Source organism: Alexandromys fortis, unplaced genomic scaffold, assembly GCF_014885135.2.
Source record: "Alexandromys fortis isolate MF-2015 unplaced genomic scaffold, M_Fortis_MF-2015_v1.1 scaffold_27, whole genome shotgun sequence".
Lineage (NCBI taxonomy): Eukaryota > Metazoa > Chordata > Mammalia > Rodentia > Cricetidae > Alexandromys > Alexandromys fortis.
In genome coordinates, this window is record NW_026067952.1 from 451181 (window position 1) to 471680 (window position 20500).

Below are 20500 nucleotides of genomic sequence, written 5' to 3' on the forward strand. Positions count from 1 at the left end.
CACACAGTGCAGTCTCAGTTGCTCTTCATGACTCCATTTCTTTTCAAAACTAATTCCCCAAGTTAACTCTCAATGCAAAGTTTGGCTACCAACACGAGGTATGTTCCTATTTGAGTACATGGAGGTTCAGCTTCAATACCTTATTAAACTAGCATTGCTTTTTAAATTCTATCATAAACCCTGTTTTTATAATTTTTGTTTTCAGGACAGCAACTGTCATACAAAAATAGAGAAAACAGGCATAGATCATAAGCCCCAGCGAAGGAGAGACGGATAAAGGAGTTATAGATGGAATCAGCCTTTGATGGCTTGATATGGAGCAATTTCCTGACCCTGTTAGGACGAGCTGTTGGTTAGAGGTGTGGGTCTCTTGGATGATAAACATCCCTAAGTAAGAGCTGCTCCAGGCAGGTATAAATAAGAATTAGAGGAGAAAGCAAGTTTAGACAGAAAAGATTTGGGGTCATTTGCTTGTGCAGTGGCAGAAGTTGTCATCACTGAGATCAAGCATGCCAGTTTTGGTCATTTGAACTGTACTGAGGCCAGAAACTTTAATAAAATCGGAGTTTGTGGAAGAAGAGGTTTGGAAGGGTCGCAAAATGAACTCCACTGGAGAGAGTTCCTATAAGCTCCAGGTGGGAGCTGAGAGACAGGAGGGACAAGATCTCAGAGGCCCAAATGGGATGGGCTTAAGGAAGCTGTGGGGGTCTTAGCAGTCAACTCCTAGGGAGAGGAGGCTGGAAAACAGGGAGGGTTCCAATAGAGGGAGAGGAGCAAATGTCTCCCCCCCACCCCAGACAGGGTTTCTCTGTAGCTTTAGACCCTGCCCTGGAACTCGTTCTGCATACCAGGCTGGCCTCAAACTCATAGAGATCTGCCTGCCTCTACCCTCCTGAGTTCTAGAATTAAAGGTGTGCACCACCACCGCCTGGCGAAAAGAAAGTGTCTTAATGAAAGAGTTGCCCACATGGTGGAGTCCCAGAGGATGTAGCCGGCTCCTGGAGACAGTGAGGACATTTACCAACAAAGAGAGATAGATGGTTCGAGCAGGCGGAGGAAAGAAGCAGCTGAAGAATTTGGAGCCAAATAGGACCAGTGGCAGAAGCCAGCAGAAACAAGTGATCTGTACACATCTTAATAGTCAAATCAGCAACTTGAATCATTTTTAAATGTTAAGGCATGGGTAGTATGCGGTGAAGCGAAACTACTGTTGAGTTGATAAGTCGGAGATCCTGAACGAAGTGGTAGGTTCCATTGGTTTTTAACTGCAAGTGTGGGGGTATTATTGGGAGAAGTGGGGAGCGGAAGATTCATTTTTAGAGGTCAGAAATGGGAAGTGTAAGTCCCCTGAGGCTTTGGGGAGAGAGTGGGTATTGAGTCTGAGTTATATATTTGGTGGTGTTTTGTAGTTGAATGATAAGGGGGGTGGTGTTTGGCTATAGAGGGATTTTAGGTTTCCCATACCCAGGGCATTCCTGAGAGAGCAATAAAGGAAAAGGTGTGTCAGATTGTGTGGTTTGGAGGAGGAAGAGGAGAATGGCTGGTGAAGCTAGGGTCAAATAGATGTGGGGAGCAAAAGAAATAGTGACCTCCACTTCGGCTAGGAGGTTCCTTCCTAGCAAGGGGATGGTACCACTAGGAAGAAATGGGTAAGGCGAATAACCCTAAAGATACAGTTAAGTTGTGGAGTTTGATGAGCCTGGTAAGGCTTCCCCTTATTCCAACAGCAGAGGAATGAAAAGGAGAACTCAGTCAGGACCGAAGAAGTTGGTCCAGTATCCAGAAGGAAGGGGATGGATTGCCCAGATACTGTGATAACTACCTGAGGCTCCCTGTCTGAGATGGCGGAGGTCAGATGAAGGGCGATCCAATCTTGATGTCCTCATGCCTTGAGGGACATGGGGACAATCAGCAAACACCCCAGTGCCTTCTTGACGGCACCTTGGATGTGGTCTGGATAGTTTACGAGGGTTTAAGTTTGGCCCTAATATCAGGGAAACTCTGGGGAAAGAAGTGGGTCATAAGGAGAACCCCAGTTCCCATCTGGGGTCTCAGGTCCAGGTTGGTGTATTGTAAGAGGGCCTTTGTAAGGCAGTCTAGGAGTTGAGGTGGGTTTTCATGACTTTCCTGGGTGATCATTGGACTTTTTCATAATTTACTGCCTTAAGGCCAGTCTTGTGGAGACCAGCCAGGAGCAAGTTAAAAACCTATTCCTAGCTAGGATGCCCCCTGGGGTATTGTAATCCCATTTAGGGTCCTGGTCAGGGACTGCCCTAGCCTCAAAGGGTAGGTGTCATCAGTTTGGTGCAGTTTATCTGCGTGGCCCTACCACGGTCTCAGATGCACCTGTGCTTGCTCCTCTGGGAGAGATCGTTGGTGAGAATCATATAAACATCATGAAAGGTGAGGGTATAAGATTGGGTAATTATTGGGTACCTAATTGGTTTTAATAAAGCAAGGCCTTATATGTGATAGTTGAGTGCTCTGCTTTACTGCCGCATACTCAGCCCTGACTGGGTGGGCGGTCAGCCACTGAGGAGGGAGAAAGGAAAACCAGAGAGGCTAGAGAGAAAGAGGAAGGACTACTAGTTGAAGCTGATAAGAGGGAGGTTTGCTAGTGTGGTAGAAAACAGTGAAGAAATCTTCCTAGCTGAGAGTTGTTTCCTCCTTGGTTGGTTTATCCCAAAATAACATCACACCACATAGTTCCTTTAAGATTACTTAAATATAGACTTTTAACTATCAACCCCAGTGTTACAGATTTTTCAGATTTGTAACCTTACCCAATATACTTATATTTGGTGTTGTGACTCAGATAAGCTCCCCTGGTGCCTATGCTTCCCCTCACGGTCTGAGCCACCCTGGGATACCCACAGACTCATCTTCCGACTTACTGATGGCTCAGCACCCTATCTTCCAGTGGAATCCGTTAACCTTCCCCTTTGGTTGGTGTAAACGTTTCCCTGAGTCCAAAGAAGTGGCTGTTGAGTGTCTGACACCCCTCTGGTATTCTTGGAGGCAGAGGTACCCCCAATCATGGTCTTTAAGGCTGTTGCTTGTCTCTTCACTTGACTCCATCCCACCACTCTCTGAACTGCAATTCTGCAGTTTCTTTAGACCCAACTAGGCTATTGTGCCTCTTCCTGCCCTCTTCTCCCATCTTCTCTCTGGAGCTGCCTGGAATTCCACAGTTCCTCTATGCCCTTGTGGCTTTTTCAACCTCGTTCCTAACTCTTTCCCATGGGTAAGGTCTCTCTTTCCCCTTAGAGCTCAGTTTTCGTCTTCATCTTCTAGCCTCTACAGAAGCCCTGGTACCAGGTGCCAAGTCTCTCCTCTGGCTTAGCCAGGCTAAGCAAGCCCCATTGAGTGTGTTGACAGCCTACTGATGGCTTGGTCCTCGTTTGGTCCTCCCTGAGTCCTGGGGACACCCATGACTACAGGATGCAGTAACATTTTCCCTCTTCTCTCTCATCCATGGGAATGGTGTCTCCCACACCCTCTCATTTCCCCTTGGGATGCTCTTAGAAAACATCCAGCCTCTACACCTTGCACCTGACATGAAGGGCCCTAAACTTACTCACTTTTGCAATCAAATTTGGCCTCAATATCCCTTATAACTAATCTGAATGGCTGCCTAACAGCATCCTAGGTCCTAATTTTATTTGGGATCTTTACAAATACTGTGAACAATCAGGGAAATGGAGATTCCCCTTTCCCTACATTCAGGCTTTCTCTTTTTTCCACTCCAAGCCCACTTTGACTTTTGGCTGATCTCTCCCACTCTCCCACTGTGTGAATGGCTGGTCTTTTCAGTTACCATTGATGGATCTGTAAACCTATTGTAAAGTGGGAGCTGGAAGCCAGGCCCAATGCGGGAGAAAGCAGAGGAGTAGGCAGCTATAGTACACGTGTACCTGGCACACACTCCTCCCTGGCTAGTGCATCCCTCGGCTCCTTTCTGCAGTGTTCTCTGTTGTGTCTAGGGCTCAAAAATTTCCTGTCTTTAAGTCTTTGTTCTTAGCTTGCTGGATTCAGTTTTACAGGGATTCGGGTGTGTTTTAGATATGAATGGTATTATAATGTTTTATGCTGTTCAACTTAAATTAAAAGCCGGCTCTGGAGTTGGGGTATGGCTCCTCCTCTAGACCTAAGCATGCTTGTTTAAAAGGTTTTCTCCAAAATCTCTGTCCCATATCAGGGAAGCCACCCACTACGTGACAGAGAAAGGAGAACAAGACAAAATAAAGGAACAGATTATTCGCAATGGGCACTAATGATTGTTGCTCATTTTGTATGCTTTTGGTTTTGCTCCAGCTCTCCAAAATATTTGCTAAGGTACAAATCTTACCTCAAGAGGGACCATGTCTCAAAAACAAGCAAAGAACCAAACAACAAAAACCTGAAGTATTGCCAGGTGGTGGTGGTTGTAGAAAGGAGCTGCGTGCTGTGTTCCTGCCACCCAGCTCCTGGCCGCCTGGCTAGCTTATGCCCCAAAATAACGACACACAAAATGTATTCATATAAACACTGCTTGGCCCACTTCTATTAATGTGTGTAGCACCACGAGGTGCGCTTACCAGGAAGATTCTAGCCTACGTCCATCCTGGGTCAGAGCTTCATCACGTTTGCCCTGGAGAGGAGCTGCATGGCGTCTGAGCTCACTTCCTCTTCCTCCCAGCATTCTGTTCTGTTTACTCCACCCACCTATGTTTTAACCTATCAGACCAACAGTTTCCTTATTAATTAACCAATGACCTTCCTCCATCAGTGGTGGTGACAGCACACCTTTAATCCTAGCACTCGGGAGGCAGAGACAGGCGGATCTCTGTGAGTTCGAGACCAGCCTGGTGACAGGCAGTTATAAAACCAAAGTATCTTGAGTGAATAAACTGTGGATAAAGCAAATACCAGAATTTGAAGGGAAAGAAAAGCCACTTAAGTTTTTGATACTTCTGTATCATTTGTGCAATATGGTAGCATTCACCCCAAACAATTTCTTGTCTCCCCAGCCCTTGGACCCTTTCTTATACTAACTTGGCATCATTGTCCCCTGTGATGGTAAGGTGCTCCCTGTGCTCCTAAGTAACAGCACAGGTTCTTCTAGGTGAAAGGGCAGTTGTCCATCCCAGGGTTGTGTCTCATCCCCAGGACATCCCCAGGACAGGTGCTCTGTCCTTCCCAGAGAGATGTAGGAAGACTACCCACTTGTATGTTCAGTGTATGATACCATTCCCCAGTGAAAGAAGCTTCCAGTTCCAAAACATAGCTGCCAAAAAGCTACTGGAAACAGATGACCAGCTGCCATAATTCTGCTTTGATGATGACGTCTGAAGCTCCTGTTACCACTGAAGGCCATGTAGACGCTTGAGGTCTGGGATCATGTTGGTATCTAACGGCCACACTGTCACCAGGGCAATGCAGGGGACATCCAGACCCAGCTGCTGCCAAGGACCATGTCTGGGTCCATGGTCCTGCCGAGGCTGGGGTCTGTGCTTGGGTTCAAGCACTGAGACAGGGAAGGAGGTGTCAGCAGGACAAAGTGAATTGTCTGACCACCAGATGAGTTTCACACAAGTGGCCGGACGCAAATAGTTCCAGCCATCTTTATACATCAGAAACAAGCATGTTTTTCCATACTAACAAATATGTTTTTCCATCCTCCAGTGTTAACCTCTGGCAAAAACAAATATGTCAAATATGTTTTCTCCCAACTTTTACATCAAAACATCTTTTTTTTTTTTTTTTTTTTTTGTTTTTCAAGACAGGGTTTCCCTGTAGCTTTGGAGCCTGTCCTGGAACTAGCTCTTGTAGACCAGGCTGGCCTCAAACTCACAAAGATCCGCCTGCCTCTGCCTCCCAAGTGCTGGGATTAAAGGCGTGCGCCACCACCGCCTGGCTACATCAAGACATCTTTAAACCAAAAACACTTATCATTTTGCTAATGTGGCCATATATCAAGCCAGGTTCATCCTGTCCTTACAAAACTAAAAGGTGATTGGCATAGACACACATTTTCAAGAACAACAATCCCTTTCAAAACATATTTACAGGAATGATTTGCCTTGATCTTGTCAACACTGTATTAGAACAGCTCCTGGGGTCTGAAGTGACAGCTGGCATCCCCAGACAAGAAACCTGAGAAGCATCAGCTCCCAAAGAATTTTAGGGGAAAATATTAGAGAAAAAAATGAGGTTTCTAAGAATGATAATATCTGTCTCATGCATGATTGACAAAATGACACTAAAACCACCAAGAGAATCATCAATATTAGGAGAGAGAAGAGAGCATGCAAGCTGGGTGGTCCCAGCAGTATTCTCCACTGTCCGGAAGTTCACTGGTCCTTGCCTAGTGAGACTGTCCCCATGGGCTTTTGCCTCATCTGGAGACCCGCTGGACAAGTACTCATTTACTAGTCTGAAACTAGGCTGCACGGCTCCCAATGGCGTACACCTTTAATATATATTATTACATATATACACACATATATATTGGCTAGATTTATTTATCTTACATCCCAACTGCAGTTTCCCCTCCCTTCTCTCCTATTTCCTCCCACCACCTCCCCTTCTTTATATATTTTTATATAATATATAAATATGAGGGATGAAGACTATAGGCTAGGTTGTTTAACCTAACTTTTTATTTTGGGTGAGAAAATAGCTTTGTCTACTGATGGACATTGTTTTTGGTCTGGGTACGTTAACTGTTGTATCTAGATTTCTGTCTAAAACCTCAAGCCCATTATGATCTCAGAAGTGCTTTAGACGTCTTGCCCAGGAACAGGGCTGATATCTACCTGCCATTTGCTGTCTGAGTGGGTTGTGACCTCATACCTCCTTAGCACATTTGTGCTGCAGGGCCTGTCCTGTCCCCTGTGGTGAGGGGCTCTACTGTTGTCTCCACTCTGTTCTAGCTTGGCAGCCTGTGTGCTGGGTAGATGCTGACCCTTTACATGAACTCTGCTACCTTTTACCTGGATCCCTTTCATGGCAGATGTGTTTCATGTAACTGTTCTCTTCTTCCCCCCACAGAGTCTATAGAAGACGCAGCCGCAAGACTCCCAGATGAACAACCGGAAGGAAGATATGGAAATCACTTCTCACTACCGGCATCTGCTTCGAGAGCTGAACGAGCAGAGGCAGCACGGAGTCCTGTGTGATGTGTGTGTTGTGGTGGAGGGCAAGGTCTTCAAGGCACACAAGAACGTCTTGCTTGGGAGCAGCCGCTACTTCAAGACACTCTATTGCCAGGTACAGAAGACATCTGACCAGGCCACCGTCACTCACCTGGACATTGTCACAGCCCAAGGCTTCAAGGCCATCATTGACTTCATGTACTCCGCTCACCTGGCGCTCACCAGCAGGAATGTCATTGAGGTGATGTCAGCTGCTAGCTTCCTGCAGATGACTGACATCGTGCAGGCCTGCCATGACTTCATCAAAGCTGCACTGGACATCAGCATCAAGTCAGATGCCTCAGACGAACTCTCTGAGTTTGAGATTGGCACCCCAGCCAGCAGCAGCACAGAGGCGCTGATCTCAGCTGTGATGGCTGGGAGGAGCATATCCCCATGGCTGGCTCGGAGGACAAGCCCCGCCAATTCTTCTGGAGACTCTGCCATTGCCAGCTGTCATGAAGGAGGAAGCAGCTATGGGAAGGAGGACCAGGAACCTAAGGTTGATGGCCCTGATGACATTTCTTCACAGGCGTTGTGGCCTGGAGATGTAGGCTATGGGTCTCTACGGATCAAGGAAGAACAGGTTTCACCATCGCATTATGGAGGCAGTGAGCTTCCATCCTCCAAGGACACTGCCATACAGAACTCCTTATCAGAACAGGGTGCTGGGGATGGCTGGCAGCTCACAGGCCGGAGGAAGAATCGGAAAAACAAAGAAACTGTCCGACATATCACGCAGCAGGTGGAAGAGGACAGCCGGGCTGGCTCCCCGGTTCCCTCATTCCTGCCCACTTCAGGATGGCCTTTCAGCAGCCGAGATTCAAGTAAGCCTTTCTTGTGACAGGCTGGGCGCAGGGGGCCCAGGTCACTGTGTTGGCTGCTTCCTGGCTGTCGGTGAAGTGGCACACTCCCATGCTCACACTAACGGCTTCCTATGCCCACCTGTCACTGGCGGCTCACACTGCCTACAGCTCCGGCTTCAGAGAGGTCTGAATCTCTGGCCTCCGTGACCTCCTGCACTCACATGCACATACCAGCACCCACATACTTAAATTTTTAAAACTTTTAAATTTTACTTTTTTAAAAATTATTAACTACATGCATATGAGGTAGAGTAGGGATTACATGGGCACATGACTCTGAGTACCCACAGAGGCTCTGGCTTCTGAGCAGATGTAAGCTTCCCGATGTGTATGTTGGGAGTCAAACTTGGGTCCTCTGAAAGAACAGTATATGCTTAACTTAACTACTGAGCCATCTCTTCAGCCCCCTTTGCCTTGTGAACATTTTTAACGGAGCAGCTCACTGACATTAAATATATTCATGTTGTACTACTACCCATCTCCAGAACTTAAAATAATTTTTATTTTATTTTATATGAATGTTTTGCCTGCACTTATGTATGTGTGTCGTGTGTGTGCTTGGTGCCAGTGGAGGTCAGCAGAGGGTACCATATATACACTGGGACTGGAGTTACTGATTGTTGTGAGCTGTCTGTCACAGGAGTACTGAGAATTAAACCTGAGTCCTCTATAAGAGCAACAAGTGCTCTTAACCTCTGAACCATCTCTCGCCACACACTTCAATTTTATTTTTAAAGTTCTCATTGCCCTCTTTCCAACACCGAGCCACCAAGCACGGAGCCAGAGCTTGGATATTTCTAAAAGTTGGTTTCACTTAGCATTGCTGCACGTTGGGCTGAATCATTCTCTGTGCCCGTGTCCTGGGGGCAGGAGTCTATACCCCACAAGGTATCAGAGGCATTTGACACAGTTGTGACAGCCACAAATATCTTCTGACATTGATACGTGTCTCCCTAGGGATGGACTGAACTGAATCAGAAGAGTATCAGTCATTTCATGTGGAGAGGCTCCCAGGCAATGGACATGCATAGTGATGTCCGCCTCCTGGATTTGCTTACAATCTTTTGTCAGTTCTGACCCAAACCTGATGAATGCTGAGACTTGGGGGCACGTTTTGGGGTTCACAGATATTGGGGGCCGTCCTCCACTTGTCTCAGAATATATATGTGTGCTCAGTCACTTTCCCTGCAGCTGACGATGCTGGGGGCGTGTAGTCCACGGGAGTCAATGGTAAATTAGTAAGTGGAACAATCCTAGAGCCTGTGGGCTGGAGGTTTCAAATGCAGTCAGCGAGCAGAAGGTGTTTTCAGAATCCAACAAGTGATTTTGGCTGTATACTTTCTTAGTCTTAAATCCTTGGGTTGCCAAGGCAACTGTGAACTGCTTTTGCTTGGGGATTCTGAAGGCTGCGATAAGGATGAGAGGTGTAGGCTGGAGCGTGGGATGCTTCCTGCATGTCATGGTAGTGTGTCATTCGTTGGGCCTCTGCCACCCTGGCAGAAACATAAATCACGACACTTGATGGAGGTCAGTTTGTTTTCATTAAAGATTGATATATTATTTATAGGAGAAAGGGCTCTCTCTCTTTTTTTTTTTTTTTGAGACAGGGTTTCTCTGTAGCTTTGGAGCCTGTAGACCAGCTGGCCTCTAACTCACAGAGATCCGAAAAACGTTGTCTTTTTTTTTTTTTAGATTTATTTATTTATTATAAACAGTGTTTAGCCTGCATGTATGCCTTTAGGCCAGAAGAGGGCGTCATATATCATTACAGACGGCTGTGAGCCACCATGTGGTTGTTGGGAATTGAACTCAGGACATCTGGAAGAGCAGCCAGTGCTCTTAACCTCTGAGCCATCTCTCCAGCCCTGAAAAGGCTTTTTTTCTAAAGACACATGCCTGTTGCCGTCAGGGCTTCCTGAGCAGTTCCTCAGAAGTGAAACCTGCTGGTCCTGGCCACTGGTCTTGGCCTCTCTGTGTCTCCATCTCAGCTCCTGTGATTTTCGAAACGAAAGGTCAAATGCATTACAACCCAGCAGGTCTGGAAAACAGGTTTTAAAATTGACTGGTGAGACGGTATATAAATAATAAGCGCATCGGTTGTGCGTGTCCATGTGATGACTTAGGCGAGCCTTTTGGCTGGGGACTCAGCATCTTTCAGGGGCATCCTAGGCTGGAGCCTCCCCTGATGGATCTGCAGAAGGTCAGTGATGAGTCTCAGGGTGGTTGTGATGCTGCTATGAGGTGAAATAGTGTCTCTCTCGCTTAGGAATGGTGGAGAAACAGTCAAGGGCCCCAGCTACACTCATTCCTAAATATTCCACAAGCATCAAATGTGAAGCTATTTTAAAGTTGAAGGTTTGTTGAGTTAGTGTTCTGGACTTGGGGAACATTGAACCCCCACATGTTGGAATTGCTAAGGACACATCAGGGTCTCAGTGCGGTCCCAGCTGAAGATGGGGAGTCTGGGATTCGGTGTTGACCACACTCTATGGCGCCTCCCTGCGTGGGGATGGATAGCATGGACTTTCAGGATGAGTCTCTTCATTCCTCTCTAGATCAGATGCAGCCTATATTTCTCTTCCCTGGCATCCCTGGCAGTGAGTGGAAACCAGAGTTAGGGGTTCAAAGCCTCATAGTCTGTCATAGCCATCCTGGTCCACATAGCATAGTTGGGAGGACTTAGAGGAACTAAAAGCCATGTGAGCTTATCCCTTGCCCGTGTACTGGTGTCATGGTCTGTCGTGTCTGTGAAGAGCATTGCAAGCATTTAGTCCTGGTGCAGCCCGGACTTGACATCTGGTACACTGTTGATAAGGCCACCTTTTCATGACGTCATTTAGACAGCATAACATAACAAATTTGATCATCTTTTTCTTTAAAATCCTTCTCTCCGACAGTACATCCTGATCACCGTTTCCCCTCAGAACTGACCATCTCTGTAAAGAAAATCTTCTGCTATCGTGGGTGCGTGGAGGGAAAAGGGGGCACCATCTGCCTCAGCTCCCCACACCCCACATTCCATAGCACTGCCTGCTCTGTTCTTCATCTCGCCTGTGTGGTTTTCCTCCCAGATACGACTGACAGCACCTCCTGGAAGCAGGTCTGGTTGGACTGTGTTACAGTGTTTAGAGTGGCAGCTGGTGACCAGACAGGCGAAACTGCTCTCTTTTGGATGGGTCTGTTTAAATGAGAAAACCTGGCGCTGAAGTGCACACCTTCCTCTCAGTTGTGGGAAGGACAATGCTGATGTCATAAAATAGCGGAGGAGGCAAGAACAGGAGGCAAGAACAAGCACAGGTCAGAAACCTGTTACAGGAAGAGGCGTCCCGGCATTCAGCAGTGCTTGACAGGCTGAATCCAGGTTCTGGTAGACCCAGTGTGTACAGAGTGGCTTTTCATCTTGAGGGGGAGGGGCCGGCTGGTCTCAGGACCATGACTTTCCCTTTTGCACCTCTGAGCAGTAGCTTGCCAGGGTCTCATTGTCCATCCCTCTTTAGGCTGAGCTGCAGTGGAAATGCTTTGTATTGTCGTGGTGTTTTTAAAAACAGAATTCACAGAGGGTTAACTTGAAAGGTTCCTGTGTACATAGACTAGCCTAAACATCCTTTGAGATGAGGACACTAGGTGACTAGTCACCATGGGTACCTGGCAGAGTTAATGGTACATGGTCCCCACCAGAACAGTCCAGTGCCTCCTGGGCTGAGGGGTGTGTCACCTGGGCTGAGGAATGAACAGACAGCTGTGTAGAGGGATTTGCTTCTGGGAACCCAGCAAGTCACATGTTGAGATGACTGTAGGCAGAGCACTGATACCCCCAGACTCTGCAGGAATCTTTCTGGTCTGTTGCAAAGAAGACAGGATGCCAAGTTGGTGGGACAGTCACCTGAAATTGAGTAGCTCTTGTCTGTGGTAATATTTCTTGTTTGTTTTGCTTTGTTTCACAAGGCTATCTCACGGTGTAGCCCACGCTGGCGTTGAATTTATGGCTTTCCTGCCTCTACATCTCAAGAGCTGGGATTGAAGGCATGAGTTTATGGTGGTGTTTCCTGTTGTTTCCCACTGTACTGTAAAAAAACAACAACAAAACCCTATTTATTTTTATTTTATGTGCATTGGTGTTTTGTCTGCATGTATGTCTGTCTGAGGGTGTTGGATCTGCTGGGACTAAAGTTACAGACAGTTGTGAGCTGCCATGTGAGTGCTGGATTTGAACCTGGAACCTTTGGAAGTACAGCCCATGCAGTTAGCTGCTGAGCCGTCTCTTTAGCCCCTCAGCCAGCATTCTTGACACTGAGCCATCTTTTCTGCCCCTAGATTACATAGCCTAGACTGGTCTTGAACTTGGTAGTAGCCGAAGATGACCTTGAGCTCCTGTGACCCGAGGACAGGTATTCACAACCACACCAAAGTGTCACTGCAACTTGAACTGATCCTCCTGCCTCAGCCTCCTGAATGCTGTGATTACAGACTTGAACCCACTCTATTTGTTATGGTTTCATGTGCTTATTTGAAAGCTTTTATGCCAGGGCTTTCTTTTTTGTTTTGTTTTTGTTTATATTTTTTCAAGACAGGGTTTCTCTGTAGCTTTGGAGCCTGTCCCAGAACTAGCGCTTGTAGACCAGACTGAGACCAGACTGGCCTTGAACTCACAGAGATCCCTCTGCCTGCCTCAGCCTCCCTAGTGGTGGGATTAAAGGTGTGCACCAACCAATGCTTGGCACTTCAAGGATTTTAAGGCCTAGACTGTGGTTCAGTGGCAGAGGTCCTAGAGTTGATCCTTACTACCACAAGATGAAATAAAATCACAAAAGATAATGCAAGTCATTTTAAAAACTGAGTGTCTGTAAGCTGGAGAGATGGCTCAGTGTTTAAAAGGACTTTTTGCTCTTGAAGAAGACCCAGGATTTGTTCCCAGCACCCATAGGTGGTTCACAACTGCCTGTGCCTCCTGTTCCATGGCATAAAATACCCTCTTTTGTCCTACACCCTGCACAGGTACTGAATGCACATAATGTCCTTACATGCAGGCAAAACCCACACCATAAAATAACCAGTATCCTAAAATAAAAGTAAATAAATCTGAGGAGGGCTGGAGAGATGGCTCAGAGATTAAGAGCACTGGCTGACTAAGATCCTTAGTTCAACTCCCAGAAACCACACAGTGGCTCATGACCATCTGTTATTACAGATCTGGTGCCCTCTTCTGGCCTGCAGGCATACATGCAGACAGAACACTGTATACATAATAAATAAATCTTTTTTAAGAAATCTGAGGAGTCAAACATTGTTGGATGAACTCTTCAAGAAGAGTTGTGAACAAATAGGACGTCAAGAGCAGGCTACGTAACCATTCTATCAAAGCCCAGCTTGGTGAACCAGTGACTTTATTGGCTTTACCTATACAGCATGGGTGACCCGGAAGAGTCACGGCACCAAAACTTCCCATTGCAGCGTGGGTAATGGTCGCAGAGATGGAGTCCCCTGTTGAGGTAACCTTTCACACACTGTGTGTACTATCATTCCTTGAGGCCACAAGACCACATAAAGAATTACAATTGTCTGACAGACAGGGGCAAAAAGGAGTGGCTGAGATATCAAACGGGAATCCGATGACCCTCCTTAGCACTGTCTCCTATGATGTTTTCTCTCCAGTCTGTTCCCCTGGGGAAGAGGGTTAGCTCAGATCATATGTGCTATTTCCCCCTTTACTTTTCTCATGTAACGAGCAACAGATTTCCTTGCTCGGTCACCTCAGCTTGTCTAACCAGAATGCCTTGGGCCTGTGACCCTTCCGCAGATGCCGCATGATTCGTGTTTTCAGCTATGACAAGGCTTCAGGTTCTCCTCAGTGGTGCTCGTTGCTTTCTGTTGGTTTGATAAGTGCTGTTCTCACAGGTGTGAAATTGTATCTCACTGTGGTTTTGTTTCTCTTACAGTGCTGGGGATTGAACGCAGGGCCTTGGGGATGCTAGGCAAGCACTTATCGCAGTCAGGGCTGACTTTTTTTTTTTTTTTTTTTTTTTTAATTTTTAGAGACAGGGTTTCTCTGTGGTTTTGGAGCCTGTCCTGGAACTAGCTCTTGTAGACCAGGCTGGTCTTGAACTCACAGAGATCCGCCTGCCTCTGCCTCCCGAGTGCTGGGATTAAAGGTGTGCACCACCACCGCCCAGCTAGGGCTGACTTTTTACATAAATGCAGGGGATTCAAACTCAGAACCACATACTTTAATGGCAAGTGTTCTTAGCCCGCTGAGCCATTCCCCCAGCCCCTATGTTTTTGATTTGCATTTCTCTTGACAAAGATGTTTGAATATCTTTTTGTGAGATTATTAGCATTCTGTGTCTTTAGATAACTGTCTAATCAGATCTGCTTTATTTACCTTTATTATGGAATTAAAGAGATTTTAGAGTCTGTTATGTGTCTTATCAGTTAATTTTGGAATGGGATATGTTCAGTGGTGGACTGCTTACTAGTATGTGTAGGTTCTAGGTTCAGTTCCCAATACCATGTACATAAGGCCTGGTGGCACACACCTGTAATGCCAGGACTTAAGAGGTGGAGACTGGGAGGACCAGGAGCTCAAGGTCATCCCTGGCTACAAAGAGCTAGCGGAGAACATGGGTTCAGGAGACACTGTCTCATAATGTATGTAGGTGACTTGTACATACCTCTCCGTTCTGTTGGTTGCCATTGGAGCATGTCAGCTTTTATTTGTTTGTTTTGTATTTTGTTTTATTTTTGAGGCAGAGCTTCATATCGCCTAGGCTGGTCTCAGACTCTCTGTGTAGTTGAGAGTCACCTTGAGCTCCCTGTCCTCTTGCTCTTTCTCCTAAGTGTTGGAACTGCAGGCAGGCACCATCATACCTGGCACAAAGTTTTAATTTTGATGAACTCCAATCTTTATTTCATTACTAGTGCTTTCGGTGTCTGACAACCCATTGCCAAATCTGAGGTCATGTAGATATTCTTCTTCTATGAGTTTTATAGTTTTTGGTCATTGGTGCGTGTTGAGTGCCCTGTTATTTGAGGAGATCGTGTAGCTCCGGAGCTGGGTCTCGGCTCAGGTCTTAGATCCCTTATGAAGGGTTAGTGGCCTTGTACCTTGGTTCTGAGTGAAACTCCCATTAGATTGTAAATTTTGCTGTGCTGTCTGGCATGTTATGGATATGGGCAGGTGGGATTAGTAGTACAATATTCTAAGGGTACAGTTTTGATGTGGGAGTGTCATATATCAATCTGTTGATTTCATTGGTTAAGCAATAAAGAAACTGCTTGGCCCTGATAGGTAAAAACATAGGTGGGAGGAGTAAACAGAACAGAATGCTGGGAGGAAGAGGAAGTGAGCTCAGACTTGACAGCTCTGCTCTGTGGAGCAGAGACGCCATGCTCCCATCTCCTGAGAGATGCAATAGCTCTGTTCTCTGGGGCACATGCGATGAAGTTCCGACCCAGGATGGACGTAGGCTAGAATCTTCCTGGTAAGCGCACCTTGGGGTGCTTACACAGATGATTAGAAATGGGCTAAATTAATATGTGAGAATTAGCCAGTAAGGGCTAGAGCTAGTGGGCCAAGCAGTGTTTAAATGAATACAGTTTGTGTGTTGTTATTTCGGGCATAAGCTAGCAGGCGGCTGGGGTGCTGGGGACGCAGCCCCGCTGCTCATATTACTACACAGTTTGGTCTGGGTGGGTACTGGTTGACAAGCTGGACTAGACTGAAGCTCATTCATTGCCTTTATCCTCCTAATGGTCTTTATTTTGCAGTCGCAGTATCTCCAAATGACGCGTGTGTACCTCCCTTCCCTAGATGTGGACCTGACTGTCACTGAGGCCAGCAGCTCAGACAGCAGAGGTGAGAGAGCAGAGCTGTACGCACACATCGACGAGGGCCTCCTGGGAGGAGAAACCAGCTACTTGGGCCCACCCCTCACCCCAGAGAAGGAGGAAGCGCTGCACCAGGCCACTGCAGTGGCCAACCTTCGCGCCGCCCTCATGAGTAAGAACAGTCTGCTGTCACTGAAGGCTGACGTGCTTGGTGATGACGGCTCGCTTCTGTTCGAGTACCTGCCCAAAGGTGCCCACTCACTGTCTCGTAAGTGCAACCCTGGTGTGTCGCTGTGTCCTGCTTTGGTTTTAAGCACCTCATTTCAACTCTCAGACCCAGGGTTACTGAGGATGAGATTATAGGTGGTTTGTCAGGCATATCGGCTGGGGGTTGAGCTACTTTCCAGCTACCTCAAGGTCTTTCACGAGGTAGACTGGCTTTGAGTCCTCTGGGACCATGATGCTTGGTATGTGTCGTTGGATATCCAGAGGAAGCAGCGAGTGCGTATTGAAATGTTTTGTGCTCAAACTCGAAGGATCTTAGCCTATAACCCACCAAACTTAAAAGTGCACACAATTAGTGAACTTAAAACCACAAGCCCTTTTGAGCCAGTGGCAGGCCTGGTGCTAGAGAGTCTTTGTGTCTAGGGAACAGGTGCTGGCTCCCTCTGCTGGTCCCGCCACCCAGCCTTTGTGCTGGGATTTGTTCTGTGTATGAGACACACAGAGAGCCGCTGACCCAGGGATGTGGAGCTTGCTTTGTTCTTGTTAGAGAGTGCTGGTCACGTGTGTATTTTCAGAGAGGAGTTGGATGTGCATTTGAGACCTTAGTGTGTCTTGCTGCAATCCAGACCATAGACCAACTGGCCATGTTGTAGCTGAAGGGCAGCTGCTGTCCAGCCCTGACTCCTTCAAGCTGCCTTTTCCTGTGAGACAAGAGGCATGAACATCTTCAGAGCTCATAGCCCTAAGACAGGCTGCTTCCCTTGTCCCAGTACAGGCTGACTATAGCAGCCTTCTGTTCAGGGAGAAAGGTGTGACTGCCCTGGGCATCAGCCTAGCTCCAGAACTTCCTGTGTCTCTGGTGCTCAGCCACGAGTGTGAGAAAATGACTTGATACCTTTGTCTCTGTGGGGAAGGAAGGGGGCACACCCCACACTGGAGACACTGAGTTGGGAACATGAGGGGTAGCGTGTTCCAGGAAGCCCGAATACATGTATGGTGGTGAATGGTCACCCTCCAAGCCACAGGGTTACAGGGCAGTTTCCAGTCGCCTTTGCACCATGTTTACAGTTGTGTTTCCATGAGCACCAAAGCATTATTTGTTGGGCTTTTGTATTGGTTTGAGGAGTTATGCAAATTGCGTATGGCAAATAAAGACTAAAGGTGGAAAATGATGTCTGCCCTCTTTATTTCCAAGTTACCTATCAAGTGGCCTTGAAGACAGACTGAGGCTACCCCATCAACAGGATGCACTCACATGAGGCTTGCTGTCAAAAACTCTTAGGCCTTGTTTCCCACATCTAGGGAATTGGGTGGAGCCAATCACTACCTATTGTAATTGTTAAACAGCATCTGAAAGTATGGAACATGGCTTAGACAAACAAGTGGTGAATGTCTCGTCTCAGGAGCAAAGAATATTTATGGGCATGGATTGTTGGATTCTTCAAAGTCCCAAAGTATTGGGACAGTTCGTGGAGGTGATTGCAGGGGATATGGGGTACCCAGAATTCACATGAACAGAGGAGTTGAAATTCAACAACTTTTTGTGGATAACGTGGAGCAGTGGAGGTGAGGTGAGGTCTGAATTATTCTTACTCTTAATACTCATGGGACATGCGTGTCCAATGTAGTCTAAAACTCCTCCTTCAGGGCAGGCTGGGGTAGCAGCTTCTGTTTGTTCCCTGGTTTCCCAGATATTTTTTGTCTTTAAGAATAAATTTGGTGGTGCACACCTTTAATTTTAATCCACTCGTGAGATGGATGTCTGTGAGTTCAAGGCCAACCTGAGCCAGGGCTATGAGAGAGAGGGAGAGAGGGAGAGAGAGAGAGAGGGAGAGAGAGAGAGGGAGAGAGAGAGAGAGAGAGAGAGAGAGAGAGAGAGAGAGAGAGAGAGAGAGAGAATGAGAACAGGATTTCTGTCCTTTCTGTATCTATCTACTAGCTTTACTTTGGCATGAGCTCTGTTTATGCTAGGAACACATAGTAGTCATGTCCACAGTCAGCTGGCATGGCCAGCCTTAAAAGCTGATTTCACTTTCTGTACTATAGAACTGTGACCTCGGGGAGCTTGAGGAAGCCCCTTCCGGTCCGCTGTCTGAGTGACCCTGGCCCTAAAGCAAGGACTTCCTTGCTTTAGGAGGTGCTAGAGCTTAGCCAAGCCAAGGTAGTGCCTGGCTAGGAAGGGGCCGTAAGTGTGTGTTTTCCTTCTCAGATCTCTCTTCTGGTATGAGTTACTTCGCAGTCTTACAAAGCTTGAAGGTGGTGTAGGGTAGCAAGACCTCCTTGTGACCGCTTCTGAGGTTTAGCGTATGCACCCCTGTACTTCCAAAGATTGCCAAGGCTCCTCCTGTTCTGTCCTTTACAGATAGAATCAGCTTTTAGGTTTGATACTTTGATATTTCAGCGATGTTTTACTATCCTTATTTTTAATATGCTAAATACTTCACTGTTTTCATATAAATTTGTCCTTTTATTTTCTGTGTATAGGGTTAGAGGTTGACAGAATCATGTTGGGTGATCACCTGCACTCCCAGAATTGAGGAGATTGAGGCAGAAGGATCATAAGTTTGAATTAACAGGGGTACGTACATACTGAAATACTGCCCCTTTTTTTGAGTGACAAGATGTAAGGTTTGGTCGTGAGCTATAGAACTTTGACTATGTGTAGATGCGGAAGAATGAGTCAGTTATTTGAAACATTATTTCCTAACATCCTAAGTTAGCCTGCCAGGTTTTGTGCTACATTAGAATGAAGCATAGAAATGCTCGGATAGATTCTTGTTTTCCAAAATGTATGGTTTGTCTCACTGTGTCAAGATCCACCATGAGTGTCCATGATGGACAGTACTGCTTATACCCCAAGACAGTTGGCTTTGGGGGTTGTGGCAAGGTTTAGGGATGGGTAGTGCTGGTTCTGCTGGTGGCAGGCTCTGCAGGCAACACCCACGTCCCCTCACATCCACAAAGTATGCAGGAGCCGCCTGCTGTGCTCCGTGAACTTGTGTGGAACAGAAGCAAGGGTTGCAGTGGCGTATGATCGAGGTCATCTTTGCTCTGGACACTTGAAGGAAACATTAGGGGCATTGGAGCTTTGCTGACTTTCCTTCAGGAGTTATGTGGCTGACAGGACAACGTGTTTCATTTTACCATCAATAAACTGGGGCTGGGTTGTTACAAGTTCCGGAGAGATGAGTGGCTGAGGCAGGAGGAGCAGCCCTATTCCACAAACTGCCTGTGCACCTTGCCTAAGCACTCAGCTCCCCTTCCAGTTCCAGAAATGTATTCTTTGAGCTGCAGGTGTGTTGGAGAATCTGTTGTCTGAGGCCTTTTTAGGGCTATATACCCAGGAATGCCAAATATATTTAAAAAGAAATGCCTAGTGTTTGGCTGGGTATTTTTTCCCTCCCTTTGTTGGGAGAGCTTCTGCTTCAATTCTGATGAGCTCCAGAGAGGCGCTTGGGACAGGGTTCCAGGATTCTGGCTGCTGTGTCTGGCTGGATTCGACTGTCCCGGAACACACAACCATCACCTGTGTTGCTGAGACTCCACTGCAGTACCTGAAGCTCCTCAGTGCAGTGGGGTGGCTGTTTTGTGGTGCAGGACGTGAAGCATTTGATTTTGAGACAGTCAGACTCTTGATAAGTTGACCAGTTTACTATGTAACTCAGACAGATCTCTGGTCTCCTGTCACGTTCCCTTGAGCACTAGAATTACAGTCCCACACCACTGAACCTAGTGACATTGCAGATCTTTCTTTTATTATTGTTTTCTGAGGCAGGGTCTCATGTAGCCCAGGCTGGCTTCAAGCTTGGTACGTAGCTGTGGATAACCTTAGACTTCTGATCCTTCTGTGTCTGTCTCACGAGTGCGAGGATCACTGGATTGTGCACCATCAAACCCTGCACTTGCAAGGTTTTTTTTTTTTTAACTTTTTAAAAAAATTTATTATGTGTGCAGTTTTCTGACTGCATGTATCCCTGCAGGCCAGAGGAGGGCACCAGATCTCATTATAGATGGTTGTGAGCCACCAAATGGTTGCTTGGAATTGAACTCTGGACCTCTGGAAGAGCAGTCAGTGCTCTGGGCCATCTTTCTAGCCCCCCACTTGCAAGTTTTTTAATAAATACTTTTTTTAAATTCGTGCGCATGTGCGTGTATGGGGTATGTGTGAACCATGTGCTTACAGAGGCCAAAAGAAGGTGCCAGATCCTGTGGAGCTGTAACTCCAGGCAACTCTGGGTGCTGGGAACTGAACTTAGGTCTTCTGGAAGTGCAATACACACTCTTAGCCAATGAGCCATCTCTGCAGCTTCCCTTGCAGGTTTTAAACATGTGTACAGATAGTACAAAGCAGTGAATACTCAAAATTTCTCTGGACGGTTCTAGAACATTCTAGGTAGGCCTAAATGAACA

The 20500-nt window shown here is 46.8% G+C and overlaps 1 protein-coding gene across 6 annotated transcripts in view; it reads left to right on the forward strand.

Moving 5' to 3' along the window:
* Zbtb46 (zinc finger and BTB domain containing 46) overlaps nucleotides 1-20500 on the forward strand; it is a 70967-nt gene that overhangs the window by 31868 nt on the left and 18599 nt on the right. For all 6 annotated transcript variants that reach the window (XR_007593372.1, XM_050150862.1, XM_050150867.1 and 3 more), the window contains 2 exons: nucleotides 7033-8002; nucleotides 15849-16133. Coding sequence is in view for 5 of the 6 variants with exons in the window: in XM_050150862.1 (XP_050006819.1) it covers nucleotides 7066-8002; nucleotides 15849-16133 (1222 nt within the window). In the remaining variant the exon portion in view is untranslated. The remainder of the gene's footprint in view (nucleotides 1-7032; nucleotides 8003-15848; nucleotides 16134-20500) is intronic.